This window comes from Glossina fuscipes, unplaced genomic scaffold, assembly GCF_014805625.2.
Source record: "Glossina fuscipes isolate IAEA_lab_2018 unplaced genomic scaffold, Yale_Gfus_2 0, whole genome shotgun sequence".
NCBI lineage: Eukaryota > Metazoa > Arthropoda > Insecta > Diptera > Glossinidae > Glossina > Glossina fuscipes.
Window position 1 is genome coordinate 33,195,174 of NW_023998414.1, and position 22,069 is coordinate 33,217,242.

The window sequence follows — 22,069 nt, forward strand, 5'->3', positions numbered from 1 at the left end:
CGTGCCACCCAAGCTCCAGCGGTAATTAGGAAGAGCCAAGTCTTGCGAGTACGTTGAGTATGCCAGAACTAACCATTCGAGCTTGAGCAACTCTTTCAACAAGTGGCCAAAAAATGGCATTTTCAGTCAATTCGTGTGGCCGCGCTTAAGCCATCGAAATCAAAATCGACAATTGGAATATGATGGAGTCTGCAGCATCACCATAAGTCTCGTAAACTCTTTGGCTGATTTCGGTAGGAGATTTCTTCAAATAAACAACAAAAGTCATGAATTTGGAAGAAGAAGAAGAATTTTGACTGTCCATGATTAGTATCGGGGTACGCTGAATAAAGCAATAAACGGAAAACTATTATTTTATGTAGCGGAAGATCTGATCCATCGAATTCAATCGTTATGTAAGCCGGTATTTCCCATTTCTTTATCATTTTTACTTGTAGGAGTGACGGATCAAAATTTTTGCATACACCTATTATATAGAGGCTATCTCAAGCCCTTCTCTATGTTGCACATATCTACACGAACTTAATTGATTATTTAAGGATCAAGTTGCTTGCATGCTTTAATCGTTGCCTTTGTAATTCCCTTTAATAATATAAAAAAAGGTTCCAAGAGTGTAGTTTTTTTTATTTTTTTTTTTTAACTTGCCACCATGGGAGTGAGATAAGAAAGCTTCAAAGATTCTTTTTCAGTACATAATTCTGAATCAATTTAGATATGTCCGTCTGACCAATTCTCCACCTGTGAAATGTCCGCGATAAACATTCTCTCGATCGTATAGACTAAAATTTAGGGTTAAAAATTTCCGCGAAATTTTCCAAGCTTTTTGCATCAACTCAACTCGACGGTCAAGGAACACGCATAGAATACAAAATCAACTCAGAAAATCTATGCTTTCTTAGATTCTTGCTCATCACACATGGATAATTCTACCGTAATATTTTTATATCCACCATCGCGGGATGAGGGGTATATTCACTTTGTCAAAATGTTTGCAACGCCCAGAAGGAAGCATCATATATCCCATAAATTATATATATATTCTTGATCAGCGTTCAAAGTGCGACTACCCGCTTGCCCGTCTGCCCGACCGTTTACGGTCTATTGTAAACATTCCCCTGGCCGCATAAATCAAGCTATCGACTTCAAATTTGACAAAAATATTGAAAGGTTTCATACGCGGTTTGGTATTGAAAATGATTTAAATCGATCGAAGGACATACCTACAGTGCTACGTGAAGTGAGAACACCTCTGTTCTTCAAAAGGCATAAAAAAATTAATTTTTTTTACCCATTACTCATAAACAGCACAATATACAGCAGATAAATGTATAAAATTTGTTACATATATTCAATGGGCGATGCTGTAGTAACTCTAAAGAAATGGCAAAAATTGATTATGTCTGCCCAATATTATCGTGTATCAAAATTTAATTTTTTATCATTTCCTTTATAACACGGGGCGAAGCAAGCTTCGAAAAGCCTGTAAACTATATATAAATACTTGGCCAGTTGTAAAGTGGGAACGCACCTAAGCATGTCCGTCTGTTCGTCTATTCAACTTTTCATCTGCCCAACTGTATGGTATATGTGGTAAACATTCCCCCCGATATCGCCTACATACAAATTCGAAAAGAAATTGGAAAATGAACTAAACTGATCATAGGACATCTCTACAACAGCCGCAACAAGCGTATGTGACAAAAATCGTGTCTAGTTATTATAGTCCTTTTTAAGGACAATAGTGATGGGTATATAAAATATTCGGTCACGATCGAATATAATTTTCTTACCCTGCGAATGCGAGTAGAAAAATATCATCTAGCAATGAGTATTTCATTATATGAGATTTATTTTTTCTTTGTAAAGGATGAAGACAAAAAAACTCTGCCGAACGCAATAACTTATGTTAAGTATTATGAAAATTGGTCGAGTTAAAGGTTGCATTAGTTAGCTTGCTGTTGGAAACTCAAGTTTTCGTGTTCGTGGCATAGCTGAGAGCAGAGAGCAGAAGAACGTGTACATTATCGAAAGTGCATAACTCCCTATCTCTTTCTACACTCTAAAACTGTCTTGCCCGGAGACTTGCTAAAAAATTAGTTACTTCCCATCCGTCAAAGAGATCTTTAATCTATGAACATAGACGTTCACATATATTGAACGGTCAAATACATCAATTATTGTTGTCTTTAAAATATGGCTTTTGTGTAATAAACAAGTGCATCGAGAATACGTCTTATGCACATGGGTGTTTTTCACCAATGGCTGTATCTTAAGTTCAGATAGAGACATCTTTTCTTATACCTAGAGATTAAATCAAATGATAATATTTATATTTGTAGTTGTTGTAGTTATATAATTATAGTATATTTATAATTGCATGTACATAAGTCTCAATTCTCTTACGTATTAGTTTACATGAAGATGTGTTATCGCTGCTTGTTAAGCACAGCCTTGCGCTTATCTAACATTAGACGGCTTACAATCTAAAGCGAGGAATAATTTTACCATAGTCATTGTTATATTGCGATCTAGACTTCGGAGTACATGTATTTTTCAAATAGCGATATCGTAAGGTGACAGCATTTTTTGTTATGAGCTTAAATGCCGACGATTGAGATTACCCCTAGCTGTCGATGGAGTGTTGAACACTGTTTTTAACTTTCTAATAATTTTGATATCCGTTCGAAGAGAACTTTCTTGGACTGCGGGAACACAACGTAAAGTTATAAGTTCTTTGACTTGATAAGTCAGATGGGACTCGAAAATTGTCGCAAACTCGTAGAAGATCGCCTTAAGTGGTTACATTTTTATTGATCGTTAGTCCGAGAATAAGTGAACAATCTTACAACGAGTTAGCTGACTTCTTCTCCGCATCATTGGTATTATATTTCGACAGTTCAATAACATATTATCATTATGTCATTGGGATCCTTTTGACAGCGTAGGCTTTGCAAAAGCATTTTCACATACATACACACATACAATATACTGCAACTTCATTATACTTCGTAACACTATAAAATGGTTCATCAAAATTCGAATCCTTTTTTGGAGACTTCCTTGTTTCCCCTCCTCGCATATCCCGACTTCTTGCACACACTTATCCCTTCTTGTATTAAAAAATTTAGCACAAAGGAAAATAATATAAGTAAAAAATAAGTTTAAAAGTATAAGAAATCAAAAATAGTAGATAGTACGCTAAGTCATCTTATCAATCGTGTAATTTGAACTTAGTATTCAAAAAAAAGGTGAACTTTTTCAAAAATCGTAGGCTCTGTACATTCGATGTTCGAACTTGTTTGTTGTTGTTCTGTTTATACACTTGTCTCAAACAAATCTTAACATTATCGGCTATTTTGCATTTTCAATTTGTTGTTGACAGACGTAAAGGTTAGACGTGTTTTGCTCAGCTTGGCGATTTCTTGCTATCGAAGAAAATGACTCAATGAATCTGTAATTAATTTTCGTCCGAAAAATCAAAGTCAAGTAAGTGATTCAGCTCACTTAAAATGTTGACCGTGTGGTATTCGGCGCGACTGGTTTTGAGCATAAAAAATGTTTGCAAGTGATACAAGCTCTTCGTAGAACTCTAAGAAGATGCTAATGGTGGTGCCCGGCCTGGACATACCAGCACGTTAACAACCGATCAAAATGTTGAAGCAGCAAAGAAAATTCTTATGAAGGATGTCGGGCATTAACGGTTAGCTCGCGCCAATGTGTGGCAATGAAGTTTGCTCCGAAATTGCCTGTCATTACTTCGTTGTTATATTTTTGATCAAAAACCATACCGTGATCACCGTGATGCAATCACCGATATTCATCGCACTTATTGCCCTGCCCAAAATTGAAGAGACCCATGAAAGAACGCAGCTTTGCAACGATTAAGGAGATAAGGAGCTTAAGGCGATACCACAAAACGCAAATCAGAAATGCTTCGAGGTTTGAGAAAAGCGCTAACACAAGTACATTGTATGTAGGGTGGCTTACTTTCAAGGGGACAAAATCATTGCTAATGAACAAATAAATATTTTTCGAGAAAATTGAAAAGTCACCTTTGTTTTGAACACACACCGCCTATAAATTAGAAGTATCTAAAAAGCCTTTAAACCTCCTCCTCTTTTTTCTCCAAATCATCTAAAATCAATCTAGAGTTCACCTCTTGTGAGCAATCAATAAAATTTTTGTAGGATAACATAGCAATGTGGGACGAATGTTGACGAAATCGTATAATTTTTACATAGTATCAACCTTCAAACGAAATGTGTGACGACATCATGACATTTCAACCATTTGTTTACAAGTTGTAGATGCTTTGTGACTCTATATACGAAATCCGGATTTGGAATCAGTAAAACAATTGTAAATCGCCAACTAATGGTAAGGGAATGGTAAGGGTATAAAGAAAATTATGATAAAACCGTGAGCTGTAATAGTCATCTGTAATTTTTCTCAATTTTTGTTTTGTTTTTGTTTTTTATACGACGAGGCAGTCAGAGATTGTCTCCTGGACGTGGTCAGAAAGAGATAGGGAGTAGCTTTAGTCTAGTGGATGATTGCGTGTGTGCCCAATTGCACGCTCTACCGTATTATCATATCATATATTATATCCCGAAATTATCATATATTCTAATATGGTTCGAATTATAGTAAAACAACACTTATTATGTCCATTATTATTGCAAATTCCAAACTCCGTTAACTAGTTTTGACATTCATGACAGGAAGATTGATTGCAAAGGCATTTACTTTTCAACAACAAAATTTTCGTACGGATCAAGACTCGTCCAAATAGCTTGCCACATTTAAAAGAGTCCGACCTTGATCAAATCCTTAAGAGAAATATCTTCCAAATGCATTTTTACTAGTGTAACTAGTAAGAGACGCCATAAACGATTAAGAACATATATGAAAATTATATTTGACTGTAGTTCTAGAATCTCTTGCACCCATCACCCTTATGTTACAAATAAAAAAAAGGCCAAAAAAAGTGAATATCGAAGTCCCAATGCTCTCTAACTATGGATAAATGTGCCCATTTTTTTTTTTTTTTTTTTGTCCTTTTGGTGCAGGCACGTTACGATCAGCTAGAAAGTATACGCGGCTTCTTTTTTATAATTCCATACGTTGCAGCTTATAAATAATAATAAGCAAAAAGTCAAACAAAAAAAAAAAAAAAAAGCAAAAAATGATTTTTTACCGTAGACTGTGTATTTTGGATCAGTTTGGATCATTTTCAATATGAATCCGCATGATATGAATCTGCGGAGACTAACAACTTTTTTTTTTTTTTTAGAAAAAACACATAAAACCGCGAAGAGCGTTTACACAAATGGACAGACGGACATGCTTGGACCGTTTGAGAAGATGGTATTAATCAAAAATGTATTTGTACATCAGGAGGACTCGGGTGCTGATTATAAAAACCAGAAAGAAACTATAAATCAAATTTCATATATACATGAATCTTAGTTTGCCTTCGCCTTACTCTGATTCGGAATGTATGACGCAAATCGCTATTATTATGAGAATTAGTTCCAAGTTTAAGAATATATGTTTCTTTTCACTAAGAAATTTGGAAAAACGAAAACCGAAACAGCAAAAGATCAATTTATCAAGGAAAAGCCTTGCAATAACACTTCTTCTGCCTTTTTCACATATTTCAAGTTCTCTATAATTCACTTTTTAATTTATGAAAGAGTATACTTTTAGGGTTATTTCAAAATGGGATGGAAGAAAGTTAATTCATGTATTTTCTTGACGATTCTCTCTTAAATATCCGAAAAACAAAATTTCTAATTTTATTGCTTTACTCTTCCTCCTTCTTTCTCTTTCTTTCTCGATCTCTTTGTTGTTCTTCTTTCACAACTAACACTTAATATTATATTGTAAAAATTTTTGATATTTACCTCTCATTATTCAGAAATTAGAAGCAAAGATTTTAAGTGGAAAGAGCAAAAAAAAAAAAAGTCTGCTTTTTTTGTTGTTATATATATATATATATATATATATATATATATACTTACTTTCATGCAATTGCTATACGGAGTGCGAACAAATTAGCAAATTAATTATTTAAGAAGAACAATTTTTAGTCATATAATTATAAATATGTGCTAATATATTGAAAGTCAAGTTTATTATAAATATTTTACACGCTATGCTTTTTTTTTTTTTTTTTTTGCTAATATAAGCGAAAACGAAGAGAATGTTTTAAAGTCGATTGTATGATAGAGCAAAGGGTTGAACTAATTAATGTGCCTCGGTTATCCTAGGTTCGTAATAATAACAATTTTAAGCGTTTTTAATGAATCATTAGATTAGATTACGAACATTTGACAAGTAATTGATACAAATCGATGACAGATAGAGATAACAGATAGAGTCAATTTGGTATTTTTTTTCTTACCAATTCAACATTTATATCGAGGATTGCTTTGACAAGCTACGATTTCGTTTATTAAGTATTTTATTGAAATAATTCATTTTTATAGTAAAAAGCTTGTTCTTATCGTTACAGAAGAATGGATAACGAAACGAAAAACCGAACTCACAACAACACGCCAAATTGAAACTCACGTTAAACGACAGATTGTGTTTGAGGATGGTAAAGTGATTGATGATTCTGGTCCAATAGTATCCACAAATACCACAGAGGATACGGATAAACAAGAGACTGAAACCACTGAGGTAGTACATTTCTTATATCGAACGCTTAACGAACAATTACTCTTTAAAATAGAAAACGATTGTTATTGATTCATTTAATTAGAAACATGATCTAGGTCTACCGGTTGTTAAGCAACAACAATCAAATGCTGGCGGAGCAAAGAATAAAATTGCATTAAAGATGATTCCCGATGGCAATCGAGAATTAGTGAAAAGTGATAACAATAGTGACGGTAATAAAATAATAAAAAAATTGGTACCAACACCAACTGATGGCTTGGTAAGAGAGATCAATGAGAAACGTGTTATATCACATGAAGAAAGAGACGATTATCTGGAAACTGAAGATGTTCAACATTTGGGAGATTTTTCGGATGAGGTAAAAAGCTTATAAATCATATTATAAAAGACAAGAGAATTTCTTGCCATAATGTGCATAGAAATTCTCTTCGCACTTCGCACTTAGCTGACAGCGTTAGAGTCAAACGAAAAACTCTTGAGATTTCGTATCATCAAATATGTTGGTGAATGCTATTAAAAAACCAAAAAGCAAATCGCGTCATAGCAGTTAGCTGCAACTTAGTTTTGGTCTCCAGCTCAGTTAGTGATTGGCATGCAAGCCGTAAAGTTGTAAGATTGCTTTCGAATAGGCTTCTGCGCTAAATGTAGTTTTTCCTTTGTATATGTGTTTGTGTATTATTTGCTTCAATTATAAAACAAGCATTCACTCGTATGGCAAAGGAATCTGTGAAGAACAGATACATAATTTCCAAAGAAAAAAGGTTAACTAAGAATAATTTCTTTTATATATATATATATATATATATATATATATACATATAGATATATAGTGTTTGTGCTTATATTCATTTTCATTTTGTTTTCATGATATAAAACATTATAATGATAATAATAATAATATAATGATAATAATAATAAAACAATAACGTAAACTGTTGAGTTGTCCATGCAGTAAAGTCAGCATATAAGAGGTTTTTATATTTCTCACATACTTGTTTAGGAAGAAGAAAACAAAAGAGTTCAGAAACAAACTTGTACCACAATGAACATTTAGTTAATGATTTGTGATAAAACGAAAGACTTAAGCAAAAAACTTGCTATATTCTCATGTATGTATTATAACATTTTTTTTTTTTTTTGCTTTTCCAGTTTCAATATAATAAACCGTCTAGGTACCTACACATTTCGCTTATCTACCTTCAGTGCTACAGTTAAAAATTAAATATAACGATTAACAAATTAACAGCAGCACTGTTAAGAAGAAGAAGAATGGAGCAAAGCATCGCCGATTATTTAATAGATTTTTAATATTTCATTTTTCTGGATTGCATTGTTGTTCTTCTTTCTCTCTCTCTCTCTCTCTCTCTCTTTTTCTCTCTCTTTCCCTCTCTCTCTCTCGCTCTCTCTCTCTCTCTTTTGTTTTTTTTTTTTTTTTGTTTTCAAATTATATAAGAAAAGATTAATTAACTTGAAAAGGTATCATTTGCCTAGTGTCACCCTTATTGTGATCGTTGTTTCGCAACCGACAATTAATTTACCGGTCCTTAATAATTGTGATAGAAATCTTTCTATTTATTGGTGGTGAAATATTAGCAACAGTGGTGAATACAATGCACATTCAAACTCATAAACCAGTTTAATCGATGATATTGATGAGAGCATTGATAATGATGTTGATAATAATGATAATGTTGTTTTGGGTTTCTGTAAAGTCTCTCGATTAGGCCTTAATGCCCATCTTTTGAGCATTATATAACTACATAACACCAGTTCCAGCGTACTTGGCCTGTTATCTGATCCAAGTGTTTGGTCAATTATTGAAAAACTGTATGTAGAGAATTAAAAAAAACAAAAAAAAAAAAAACAAAAAACAAAAACAACAACAAGAATTTCCTTCAACAGTAACAGATCAACCTTAAAAAAGAATGCCTGCGCACGTATATTAAAGCACAAATGTATGCGCGTGCGAGCATGTTAACGAACTTCACATAACCAACAACAAGAACAAAAGCAGTAGTAATAACAGCTCACCGGATTGAGTTTTGTAGGCTGTGCATGCAAAACATGAAACTCCGGGCAAAAAAAAAAAAAAAAACTACACCCAATCACTAAAGCAAGAAAAAAAAAAAAGAAACGCTAGAGAAATATGTGAAATAGAAAGAGAAAAAGAAAGAGCGAAAGAGACGGAGACGAAGAAGGAGAAGGAGAACCAGAGGGAAGGGGACGGACGCGTTTTACTCTGTGCAACGCGATAGTGGTGAACATGTTCCAAGGCAAACAAGTCTTGGGAAAATAAAAATTCGTACATTAACCCGACAAGACGACAAAACACTATTCAGTTTAATTTCTGCTAACAATTTCATTAGAATCTTTCACCCAGCTTGACGTCTTTGAAAAGTTCGCTAAACATTATAGTTTGCAAGCGACAATTGATTGTCGACTCACATAAATTTTAATATTTTCGACTTTTCTTAGTCTTCGCCTTTGAATTGCATAAGTTATATGAAGTTTAGTGATATGAAAAGAAAGAAATTATTTTCCTAACTATAACGGTTTATTCTCTGCATATGAATTTTCACTCTCATATCATTAGAAATGTGCGTATAGCGTTCATCTATCTTTGCATGTATGTATGTGTATCAAATAAGTTGAAGAAACAAGTGACGAGTTCGTTTGCCATGTCTGTAAACCCGTATGTATTAATATGAGCATATACATACATACGTACATAATAAATACATATATAAATATGTATATATATATATATATATATAAATATAATTACTTATGTGTGTGTGTGTGTGTGTGTGTGTGTGTATTGGTATTGTTTGAAATTTACAAAAAATTTACTTCACCGTCGTCTGCATATGACATTGCTAAAGAAAATGAAATTTAATTAAAGCACGTAAACATAGAGAGAGAGAGAGAGAGAGAGAGATCCTCAGACGCCCTTAGTGTTTGATACGTTTTGTTTTACATTCAAAGCGTGTAAAATATTTCTAAACAAAAGCACTGACAAGTTGAAAGTAAAAAAAAAAATAAATAAAACCATAACAATAATAATTTAGAGAAATTCAAAAATTTTATAATATGATGATAGACTTTACATTTTAATGTACATGTGTCTTTATTCATACCATATAAGAAGATAATGATCGCTTATAACTGCATGTACAATGGAAATACTATCTACTCTAAAAAGTATTAAGCCGAGTATTCTTAAATCAATCGTTTTGAAAGCAGTTTTTTTTAAAGCAATCCTTAACTATATATGCGCATGGAGTTGAAAACTTTCCGTATCCTACTCTTAGTGGGGGACGTAAATATTGCTTGGACTCATGCTATTTACTGGCAGCATACATGATGAAAATCAATAGCTTCCGGTTTGGCAATTACTTTGGTAAACGCGAAGAAAGAGCATCGTATAAGTAGTGATCACGTCTTCGAGAATCTAAATAATTTGAATCAAAACGGGCTTAAAGAGTTTCAATTATTAAAATTTTACTTGCCAATCTTTGCTGCTATGTCAAACGGCAAATATCATAATCATAACGGAGGGGGAATATCAAGAGGGAAGCCTGACAGTAGCAACAAAAATTTAATGCTCCCTTTTTCCTGCGTATCAATCCATATAATAATTTGCTAAGATCGATTGTATAGCACGAAGACAATTTAAAGCAAACGTTCAAAATTTCTCGAAAAAGAAAGTATCGGGTATCAACCCTTTAAGATCAGATCGCATTCATTTTTGATCATTCGTCGGAAATTGATGGAATTTATTTAATCTAAAAAGATCTTATACACTTACCGTATAAAATGGTCCTAAACACAGCCCGGGCATAATAATCTGAATGAATTGATATAAGATACTTTTCTGAGTATGAAAACTAAAGAAATATATATAAAAACGAATTTATGAGCAGAAAATGGCCCACTGAACTAATGCGCATGCAATCGACTATCTAAAGCATATTCCAATATCGATAACTTTATATTTCAAAGACTCAATACTTTTTAAACAAACGATTATGAAAAGAGTCGGCTACGAAACCGATTTATTTTATTATTAGCGGTTTTATGTTACCTTTCACAATAATACGCATCTTCTTCTTGTTTGTCTTCTGTTATATGTTATACATGTTCATTTGCAGGCTTTTGTAAAGGTCGTTAATAGCGGCCTAGATAATATTGAAGAAGCTTTGCTTTCTTCAGATTTGCAAAAGAACTCGATACCAGCGGGTAAACGAATAATAGGCAATACTACCAAGTCGTATAAAACAATCGATTCGGAAGACATTCAAAAACGTTCACTGGCTCAAAAGAATGGAAAAATAATAACGGAACAAAAAAGAGCAATCGAACACGAAGTCATAATTGATCGTGAATTATCCGATACCGAAAAAGATTCCGTCGCTAGTCACGAAAATATTAAAACAGTTGTAAGTGAATACGACGATTATTACGATTTTTATTTCTTAATTTCTTAATTTCTTAATTTTGTTTTGTTTTTCTTTCATAAATTTAAGGAAGCCAATCAGCGTTATTTCAAGCGACGTGACGAACAAGATGCGGATCTCATTGAAAATGGGAAAGTAGTAGGCACAGAAATGAGATATGCTGCCGAAACCATGCAAATGGAAAATGATAATACCTTAGAGCGCCCCGACGATTGGGACAGTTTATCGGATCGAATGCGGAAGATGCGTAGACCTTATAATAAAGCTTTTTTACACCATCAAAAAAGTATGACATACACAATAAATATTGGCAAGGATTCCCATGTGCTATCTGTCTGTCCTTCTCTCTTAAAACTATTGATATTGATATTGATATTGATATTGATATTGATATTGATATTGATATGAGAAAAGGGGGAAAGGCAACGGAGTTCGGCGGGAATTCTTCAAAATTCTATTTGCCAATCATTTTATTTAAATCAATTCGTTTTTAAGCCGGCTTATTGATGGATCGAAAAGACGCCTTAACTAAACGACCTCTGGACTTTGACAGAGAAGAAGAGACGCGTAAAGGAGAGACCATTAAATGGTTGGAATCCCACTTTGGCAGTGAATCGACTGCTTCAAATGATTCACGTGAAGATGAAATTGACATTGTCGAGCCTACTAAGAAAACATATTTCAATGTTACAATTAAGTCCAATCAAAATCAAAATGCTCCATCGACAGCCACTGCCCATTATGGTTCCTATGATAAAAGACCGCCGCCTGAAAGTTACGACCCGGAGCCCCTTTCGGTGCTCCCAAATAACGGAGCTAGTAAACATTATCATGGTACTTCTAGCTGGAATCGTAAAGACACAACCCCATCAAATCATTTCTCGTCCAAAGCATTTCGTGATGATCTCCATGCGACAGTTGAACGTAGTCAATTGCGGAAAGCCAGTAACATATATTCGTCGAGAGAAAATCTTGGCACAGATAAACCAACTTATATAAAAACAAAAACCGCTGATAGCTACGTTAGTCGAGAAGATATATTACAGCAGAAACGCCAAAGCATATCTTCACAATTTTTAGCTAGATCTCGTCAAAATTCGAGAGATAAATTCGAAGAATTGGACAAAGTTCCTTCGCATTCGATTGAAGATACTCATAATATTAGTGGTTCACGTACCGACCTCCACTACGGTCTCAACGTAAAAGAAAAAGATAAACGTGCATTTATTCATGCGAATGTTATAGATGAACGCGAACCCGCCATTGTACCCAGAAAGACGTCTACGTCAGCTGATCATACAAGGGTCTACGAGAATTATAACTCATTAAAACGAGAAACAACTTATCATATCTCGCCATCGGCACGCCACGATATGAGTGCGTTAAATAGACCTATTGTGCCGCAACGCAGGCGGAACGGCGAAAAGAAATTACGTGAACCGAACAGTACATCAGCGATTGTAAATGTGCCATCCTTGCAAGACCAACATGATTTTCCTGAGCCGCCACCAGATTATTCCCCACCACCTCGTAGTCGTTCTTCATCACCTCGGGGGAATTACTATGCCCAGGATCCGAATCGTCTTCATATGCAACAACGAAAATATTCACCGTCCGAGAAGCATGAAAATATCTACAGCAAACAACCGCACGATAGCAGCTCCGCTCTGAACATAAAACCGCACCAACATACACGTTTCACCGGTAACACGCCGTCACCGCCACCAACAACTATACGACATCACACACCCAGATCCGCAGTAATGTCAACGCAGACCACTCAGACAACACCTTCAACTCTCTCAACTTCCACCGTCACCTCTCATAAATCCACAAAAATGGGCCAAGCAATTGGCAATTCATTACGCAAACTTGTTGGCAAATTTAGATCCGCCAGTGTCGAGCGTAAGCTACGTTTAAAATCGAAGGGTAAATCACGTGAATTTTCGATTGCTTTTCCGCATAATTCTCAACAGCCAGAACGAAATTCGAAAGAGGTCACCACCACCTATCAACAATATAACGTTATTGATGGTCATATAGGCGGCAATACAAATCAGTCACCCTCTCACGAAGACTCCGAACAAGAATTCACCGTCATACGACAATCTAATAGTCCTAGACATATTCCGCAAAATCGGGCAGCTGACAGCAACGTTTACAGAAATTCAACGACGATTGCGAACAGTCGTGAACCTTGTGCAGGAACAAAAAATCCTAAACAACGCTATTATCTTGGTGAGGATCCGTACTCCAGTAGTCTTTATTATAAGGAGAATCTAAATGAAATGACCAATCCTCGAACAGCAAGGGAAACGCGAAATGGTTTGTCGAATAATCGCGATAATTCAACATCTTATTATAATGAGAGGTAGGAATTATGCACAAATTGATCCAATAATTGGATCTAATAATATTTTATTTATTATTTTAGAACTCAATCCGCTCATACTTTAGGTCGTTATCAGAAAAGTAATCAACGTGTCTCTGGATCTACTCCAAATTTACATCATGACTACCGTAGTGCTCAAACCTTGCCACGCAAATTAAATGATCAGCCCACCACCAATCATCGCGAAACACAAAAACTGAATAAAGCACGGAACTCGAATGCAGTTCAAAATAAGTCTCGTCAACAAACTGAACAACGCATTACATATCAAGCCAATAATAATCAACAAACGGGTCCGCTGAAGCCAGCACGTACCTACCCCAAGAATTTGAATCGTAGTAAAAGCTTCAGTATACACGCAATGAACGGAGGCAACGAACCTAGTCCTATTTATATTGAAAAATCTTCAAATAACAATTACTCAGATCATTTGCATATTAAATCCAATCCTCATCTCTATACGTGGACGAAGGATCAGCAACAATCTTTACCACAAAATGCACTTAAAAGCCCTTCGATCGTAAATTTAATAAGCCGTAGCCAGAAAGATCTAACAAAATTGGGAACTAACGAGAATTTTAACGCAACGACAGAGAGAAGAGTTTACACAAACGATAGGCAAGCAAAAATTACGAATCGGCAATTTGAAGATAGAGGTACGACTTATAGATCCGGTTCCCATGCCGATGATGATTATAAAGCTCAAGCAGTCTCGCGATATCAATTGCAACCGAAACGTTCACTCGACTCCCGCTCATCGGTTGAAATCAATAAAGATACAGCCGGCATTATACGTTACGATGAGTATCTGCGTGAACAAACTCCCGCTTCAGGCTCGACGATTATAAAAGTGCGCAATATCGAGTATCGCAAGTGAAACCCTCAGCCCAGAAATCAAACGGCTTTAGTTTCATTTGACATGTTAGCAAATAAAAATCCAAAGCCATCTCCCGTTATCCATATACATTTACGAATCGTTTCAAACTCAAACAAGATGGGTATCAATATTTCCGATTTCCTAGTGAACATGTAATCCATGTAAAAATCTTTATGTAATAGCTCACCACTTTTCTACTATTACTAATAACTTATGAATTTAATCTACATTTAAGAAAATTTCTTTGCCTTTTAGCTCTCATTCGTTATTATTAATTAATTTCTTCCTTCAACGTTACGTATATATATTATATTTATATTTATATATATATATATATATATACATATCTAAACGTATGACTAATAGTGAAACAAATAGAAAAGATCTTTGATTATAAATTTTAATACTTATGTACATATATAACCTTGAGCCGACTTTTCACTGTGGTTCTGCAATACATGTGTAATAAAGTGCCAAAATAAATTTTATTTAAATACATTTCTTATGTTATCATATTTTACTTGAACACTTAGTTTCTCATAATAATCAAATCCATCTAAACGCAAAATCACTTATAAGCATTTCAGTATGCGTGAGACGTTAAAAACCCAACATCGTGAACAACATTCATTTCCAAGTCAATTAGTTTTGCAATCACACATCGAATTTATATTAGAACTTCAATTGGGACTCGATTTCTACCCTAAGATCGTTATCCCAGACACTGTTCTTTATATCATTATTTGAATTTCATACTAATTAGAACTCAAAGTTTGTTAAAATTTCCAATACTTTCTAGACATTAAATTCTAGCAAAGACACTCACCTACTCTTCTTCTTATTAAAATTAATTTTGTTATTGGGATCGCGATTCTGATTTAGGCCCAACTCTTTTCTACAAACACCATTCTCATTGTAACATAATTCTCATCCCAATGCAAAGATCACACATCTGCACACTGCATACCGATTAGGATAACATTTGTGATCTTTGGTGTTATTATTATTTACTTCCATCAAGTGCATTGGAAAAATTAATTTATTTATTTTTTTTTTAGCACAATTGAACTTTGCATGCCATGAAAACTAAGCCAAACATTGTCCGATTTTTTCTCTTGGCTGCTATTTTGGCAGATATTTATAGTAAGCAGACAAAAAATGCAATACGACCGCTTGTCTTTCAACCTGATAGGTGTGAAGACGACCGTAAAGACGTAAAATGTGGTATGAAACTGTTACCAGTGTAGGAACCCTATTCTCTCCTAGCGATTTAATATCCATCTATTCATTATTTAACCAGCGTTGCGATGGGAGACACAAATCTGAGAATGGAACCCAAATGAAAGAAAACACAATAAGGAGACCAAAACAATAATGCGTTATTTCTATTCCATCTTTGCCGACTTCCCACGAGACTTTGTTGGAATTTCGAAATCATATGATTTTGTAGATACACAAACAAATGAAATAAAAAGACAAATACACAGAAGAAGAAATGAAGATAATTTATTGTAAATTTAAAAGTTATTTATCTAATTTATGTTCATTTTGCACTAATATAATTTTTTTTTTTTTTATATTAAGTGATTTGAAATTTCAGTTTATGCTATATACTATTTTATAAGGGATGAAAAATAAGCAATAAAAACGATTTATTTTCAATTCTTTCGCTTAGTTTAACTGCGTCAGTGAAGTACCCCTTCATGTCCCTTCTTTTTAACACATTTTTCATCATTCTTTATTTCATTAATCAATCAAAAATTTATTAATTACTTAAATGTTGTAATTTGAAAAACATATTTTAAATTGAAAATAAAAGAAATTTGAAAATTATGAGGTAGCAAAACCTTATAATATAATATTGAGTATAAACCTAAAATTGATCACAAATAATATGAAGAAAATTTAAACGAATAAGAAATAAACAAAAAATAAATAAATAACTTTTAAATTTAAAATAAATTGTATTAGTTTCTTCTTGTTGTACGTTTGTTCGCTTCTATTTAGTTTGCACAGATACAAAACCATGTGATTTGTCAGTTTCCACAAAATCTCGTAAAAAGCCAGCATTCCGAAAATTTGACGTTATTGCGTCAGCTCCCAATGTGCTTATGCCCTAAAGATAAAAAAATCTTATAATTTGCACATATCGGCCAAGTGTAATACAGTAAATAAAAAGTTGAGTTGCCTTCAAAGTTTTTAATGTTCACATTTATTGCATATATATACGTATATAACATAACAGTCGACAGAAATTTTTGATCTATCGAAATTAAACAATAGATTTTCAATTAAACTGCATATGCAATGGTGTAGCCAAATATAAAACCAAAAATTTCTTTAATTCATTTTTTATGATATGTGCTTTAATTCCTAGAGTATCCGCATTCATCTGAAAGCTACAGAAAAATTAAAGTTGGTAATCCTGGAATAAAGTAAAAAGGAGGCAACTTTGCTGATAAGTTAATGTCGCATTTAATTTTCGTAAGCAATTGTTTATAAACGATTTAAAGTGGTATTAATTTTATTTCTTATTTGAAGTGTTTACTATTGGCTTAGTCCATCTCTGTTCAACATACCAAAAAAAAAAAAAGAAGTGTCTACTGGTTTCGTTTTATTATTCTAAGATTTACCAAAAAAGAAAAAGAAATAAATAATGACCATCGAAAGTGAAGGAACCGAGAAGGATAGTGGTAAAGAACAGATTGACGAAAAAGAGAGAACAATAACGCGCAGGCAACGTGAGGAAACACCAGAGCGCTCTTTAAACAAAATAAAAATTGATATAAACATTAACCATAATACTAACAACAACAAAATAGCGCCGAGCGCAGAAATGGAAATTAGTATCGGTGATGTATACATGATAAGAAGAGGTGACGGCAACAGCCATGCAGCCCAAATTATACAATCGAGAGGAATAGAGTCGTCAGCTGAATATTATGTTCACTATGTCGGCTTGAATAGAAGATTGGATGAATGGGTGACGAGAGATCGCATTACGGATGCCACCGACGCTAAAACAAACGGCAATACTGCAATCGGCCAAGACGTTGCGGACAGTTTGGGGGCTAAAACTATTAAGCAACTAAGTAAAGTAAGTAAAGAGCAAATTGCGTCCTTAGAAAATCCTTCACCTGTAGAAAATACTGACCGCAAATTAACTCGGAATCAAAAACGACGACACGACGAAATAAATCATGTGCAAAAGACGTATGCTGAAATGGATCCTACGACGGCTGCCCTGGAGAAAGAACACGAAGCAATTACCAAAGTCAAGTACATAGATAAATTACGTATCGGTCGTTTCGAAATTGACACCTGGTACTTTAGCCCATATCCAGACGAATATGGTAAAGTAGGCACTCTATATGTGTGCGAATATTGCTTAAAATATATGCGTTTCCAAAAAACTTACCGTTATCATGCATCCGAATGTACACAGAGGCAACCACCGGGCAATGAAATTTACCGCAAAGGCACCATTTCCATATTTGAAATAGACGGCAAAGAACATAAACTGTACTGTCAAATGCTGTGTCTTATGGCGAAGTTGTTTCTGGACCATAAAACACTTTACTACGATGTGGAACCGTTTTATTTTTATGTCTTGTGTGAAATTGATAAGAGAGGGGCCCATATAGTTGGCTATTTTTCCAAGGAAAAGGAATCACCTGAGAATAACAATGTTGCCTGCATACTAATATTGCCGCCTTACCAACGTAAAGGTTATGGCAAACTCTTGATTGCTTTTAGCTATGAATTATCGCGACGAGAAGGCATTGTGGGTAGTCCGGAGAAACCATTGTCCGACTTAGGACGTCTTAGTTATCGCAGCTATTGGGCGTACACCCTTCTCGAGTTAATGAGAGATTGTCGTACCACAACACAAAGCATTAAAGAGCTAAGCGAGCTCAGTGGCATAACGCACGATGACATCATTTACACGCTACAGTCCATGAAAATGGTTAAATATTGGAAGGGTCAGCATGTCATATGTGTAACACCTAAAACGGTAGTGGAACATTTACAGTTGCCGCAATTTAAAAAACCAAAACTTACCGTTGATCCAGCACATTTACGATGGTGTCCACCTAAACGTAACCCTGTAGGAAAGTTTAATAAGAAAGCATAATTTTCCTTTTCATTTAAGTAGAGAATAAGTTCAATAGTAGTACTATTACATATTTGATAATAATTGTAAAATAAAAAAATATATATAATTTTGCGCTCGTGTTAATATTTGTTGCTATGAAAACGATTATCAATAAAATAAGAGAAGGAAAAGTTAAAAACTTTTATGATTTGTTTTTGTCATTTTTTCAAAACATTTGTTAATATAGGGGTGCGATGTAGAAATATCTAAGCGTAAGTAATGGACTGTCCATATATATCCCTATTATTTTCTGGAAGACCGAAGACAAAAGTCTTTCGAAATAAATCAACGCGAAAAACTCCCTAGTGCAGTGCAGCAACCCTACGTAGCGAAATCAGCCAAGAATTCAAATTTACTAAGTACAAGTTTGCATAAATATGCCGCGAAATTTAACTTCCTCGGCATTCTTATAAGCTTAACACTTTCCCAGTTTAATGGTCATTATTAAAAGTGCATAGTAAAGAAGTGATGGTTATTACAAGTGTACATTTTGGCGTCGGTAGAGAACTCTGGGGCATGAAATTAATTGAAAGAGAATGCATTAATTTAAGCCATACTCATTTGACGGCAAGGATGTAATAATAAAAAAAGAAAGCGAAAGTAAGCTAGCATGCGAGATGAAAAGCATTCCCTTCGAAAGAAGCTTTAAAATTATTATTATTAGGGTAGATTTGCGTTTCTTATAAAGTTGTCTCCGTTCATTAAAATTGTTTATTTCTAGGAAAGCTTATATCCTGGCTTGCCATTTGCGTTGGTTGTGTTAATTGCTGCCCGAACTAATTTGCCAATTAATAAAAGGGCATGCAAACATCAACTTGCACTTACTCTCTTATTTCCAATCTTTCAATTGTTAATATATATGTATTGTAATATCTATATTTACAGCAATTGTTGCCAGATGTTTAACACATTTTTAACACATTCTCCTTTTTTCCGTTATGGTATCTCAAAAAATAAACAATTCATAAATCTTGACAGCACTGACGTTTGTTATTTATATTACTCTGTGAAAGTGATAAGTTTTCATAAATTTTTTATCTAAAGAGTTATGGGTATTCTTTCGGATCCTTCATTAACACCACAAAACAAATTTGGTAAATTTTTATCTAAACATCATGCTAAAATATGCTGGCTATGTTACATAGCTAGCATAATATGGTTTCTTTGTTTAGCTTACCCAGATTTTAATCAGAGTACATATCTTTCCGAGAATGCTCTATCGCCGGGTAAGTTATTTGACTTGCATTGCCATTCAAATACAAAAATATTATAAGGAATATAATTAAAGGCCTGGTCTATCCGGAAATTAAGCAGGATTCCAATCGCTTAATGCAGCTGTACATGGAAAAGTTGCAAAGGGAACGTGAGCAACACAAAACAATCACACCGTATGCTTGGATTTCCCATGAAATGAAAGAAATCGGACTCGAAGTTTACGTGCACAATTACACATTGATTTATCCATTTGCAAAAGGGAAGATTTTTCAAGGTAAAAATGTTTATGGAATACTGCGAGCTCCGCGAACAAGTTCCACCGAAGGTATTGTGTTTTCGGCTCCATACCGACTGCCCTCTTCTGTCCATAATGAGGTAACAGCAAGCGTACCTGTTCTATTAGCATTTGCTGAATTTGCCAGAAGTGCGTTCTGTTTTATATTTATTCGACTATCTACCTAATGGTGCACTTTAAATTCTAGAGAAGAATTACTGGGCTAAAGATTTAATATTTCTTGTCACTGAACACGAGCAATTAGGTATGGAAGCCTTTCTAAGTGCTTACTTCAGTGAGGACCCAACGAAAAGTAAACATCTTAAATATGGCTATCTACCGGGAAGAGCTGGTGCCCTGCAAGCTGCTATTAATTTAGAAATACAGGACCTAAACATCGGTAAGATTTGTTTGCAAATGCTTCAGAGTAGATACTATTTCTGGTATTTGCATAATTGCAGAATTTATTGACGTCAAAATTGAAGGACTTAATGGACAACTGCCTAATTTGGATCTTTTCAATGTAGTGCAACGTATTACCGCTAGAGAAGGTATTACGTCGGGCTATAAGCATACTACCTTTAAGAAACGAAGATCTCATCATTCGACGTTACAAAATAACGTTAAAAATATGCTTAGTATGTTATTAACTCAATCAACTGGAGTACCAAACGGTAATCATGGTCTTTTCCATCGTCATCGCATAGAAGCACTAACATTGGAGGGTGTAAGAAGGCATACCAACGGTGCACATAGTTACAATGGTTTAGCTCTTTTAAAAACCATTGAAGGTATCTCGCGTAGCCTCAATAATTTATTGGAAAAATTCCACCAAAGCTACTTTTTCTATATACTTATTCATAACGATCGTTTTGTTTCGATTGGCGATTACATGCCCTGTATGATACTATTAGTCTTCCCACTATTTGTCAAAGCCTTTCTATTATGGTTGATGGCAAACGGTGACGCAGTCTTCGACAACGAAGATGATTTAGAGATTGAGCAAGAAAATGCTGAGCAAACCGCATTTATTGAAACTACGGATTCGGGGCAAACATCAGCGTTAACAATATCAATTTATATATGTATGCTTGCCTCTATGTACTGTCACGGACCCGTTTTAGATTTTCTTGTTATTAACCTTAACAGACAAGGTTTAAATACTCCGCAATCCATATCACTCCTCATGGGATTTTGGGTGTTTGTCGCTCTCACGTTACCATTTCTCTATAAATTATCTGAAAAAAGTTTGCACGAGTTACATTTTGGTTGCCTAATTGTATTGGGGCTAACCTTGGCGGTTGTGGGACTCCTAAATTTTGCTCTTGCCTTTTTATTAGGCATTATTACAGCGCCGCTAGCCATTCATATGCCTATAAAAGAATGCAAAAGTTTTCGGAAAAACCTAAGTATATTATACTGTCTTATTTTAAATCCTTTGGTATTAGTGTATACCATAGTGTTAATTCTGACTATTAGACAATTTCCCGAGTTAACGGCAAACGATTTATTAATAAAATCTATTTTCGCTACTATGGATGGCATAACGTATTCTTTGATGGACAATCTTGTAAGAATATTTGTTAAAATCTTTTAGATAAGATTAAAATTTTAAATTTGTTCGTTGCAGATTTATGGGAACTGGCTTTACACAGTGGCGGTATTTATACTGTTGCCTTTATGGTGCGGATTTTGGACAGTAGTCTTAAGAGCGCGTGTTTCCGACCAAATTGTTATCACACAAAAGAAGTTAAAATAATTTGTGATGCGAAATACTGCCTAGGATAGATGCGTTACATTCATCATAATGCAATAGTTTTATTATAATTCCAACAAATACTTTATTATTACATCGTGTGCATGTGTATTCATGTTTCTTTCAAGAGTGTGTGTATACGTTTTTATTAATAATAATAATATATATGTATGGAAATATATATATATAGGTATAGATATATATATATATAAATATATATATATACATATATAAATATATATATATACATATATA

The 22,069-nt window shown here is 34.2% G+C and overlaps 3 protein-coding genes across 5 annotated transcripts in view; all 3 read left to right on the forward strand.

Moving 5' to 3' along the window:
- LOC119644839 (probable WRKY transcription factor protein 1) overlaps window positions 1-14,674 on the forward strand; it is a 22,827-nt gene extending 8,153 nt beyond the window's left edge. Inside the window, exons 2-7 of one of the 2 annotated variants that reach the window (XM_038044598.1) lie at window positions 6,518-6,687; window positions 6,770-7,045; window positions 10,839-11,126; window positions 11,214-11,430; window positions 11,640-13,515; window positions 13,579-14,674. In XM_038044598.1, the coding sequence (XP_037900526.1) occupies window positions 6,518-6,687; window positions 6,770-7,045; window positions 10,839-11,126; window positions 11,214-11,430; window positions 11,640-13,515; window positions 13,579-14,413 (3,662 nt within the window). In that variant the 3' untranslated portion in view covers window positions 14,414-14,674. The remainder of the gene's footprint in view (window positions 1-6,517; window positions 6,688-6,769; window positions 7,046-10,838; window positions 11,127-11,213; window positions 11,431-11,639; window positions 13,516-13,578) is intronic. The other variant, XM_038044599.1, reaches the window with a different exon arrangement.
- Window positions 14,675-16,842: 2,168 nt separating this feature from the next.
- Window positions 16,843-18,631, forward strand: LOC119635670 (histone acetyltransferase KAT8). Its single transcript, XM_038030609.1, has 2 exons — window positions 16,843-16,897; window positions 16,955-18,631. The coding sequence occupies exon 2, from the start codon at window positions 17,070-17,072 to the stop codon at window positions 18,546-18,548; it is 1,479 nt and encodes a 492-aa protein (XP_037886537.1). The 5' UTR covers window positions 16,843-16,897; window positions 16,955-17,069; the 3' UTR covers window positions 18,549-18,631.
- Window positions 18,632-19,528: 897 nt separating this feature from the next.
- Window positions 19,529-21,949, forward strand: LOC119635928 (glycosylphosphatidylinositol anchor attachment 1 protein). Of its 2 annotated transcripts, XM_038030978.1 has the most exons (6): window positions 19,529-19,663; window positions 19,742-19,795; window positions 19,858-20,208; window positions 20,267-20,458; window positions 20,520-21,628; window positions 21,689-21,949. In XM_038030978.1, the coding sequence occupies exons 1-6, from the start codon at window positions 19,618-19,620 to the stop codon at window positions 21,815-21,817; spliced, it is 1,881 nt and encodes a 626-aa protein (XP_037886906.1). In that variant the 5' UTR covers window positions 19,529-19,617; the 3' UTR covers window positions 21,818-21,949. The 2 variants fall into 2 exon arrangements, with proteins under 2 accessions (XP_037886906.1, XP_037886898.1); XM_038030970.1 differs by having other exon boundaries at window positions 19,529-19,795; window positions 21,689-21,947.
- Window positions 21,950-22,069: the final 120 nt, after the last annotated feature.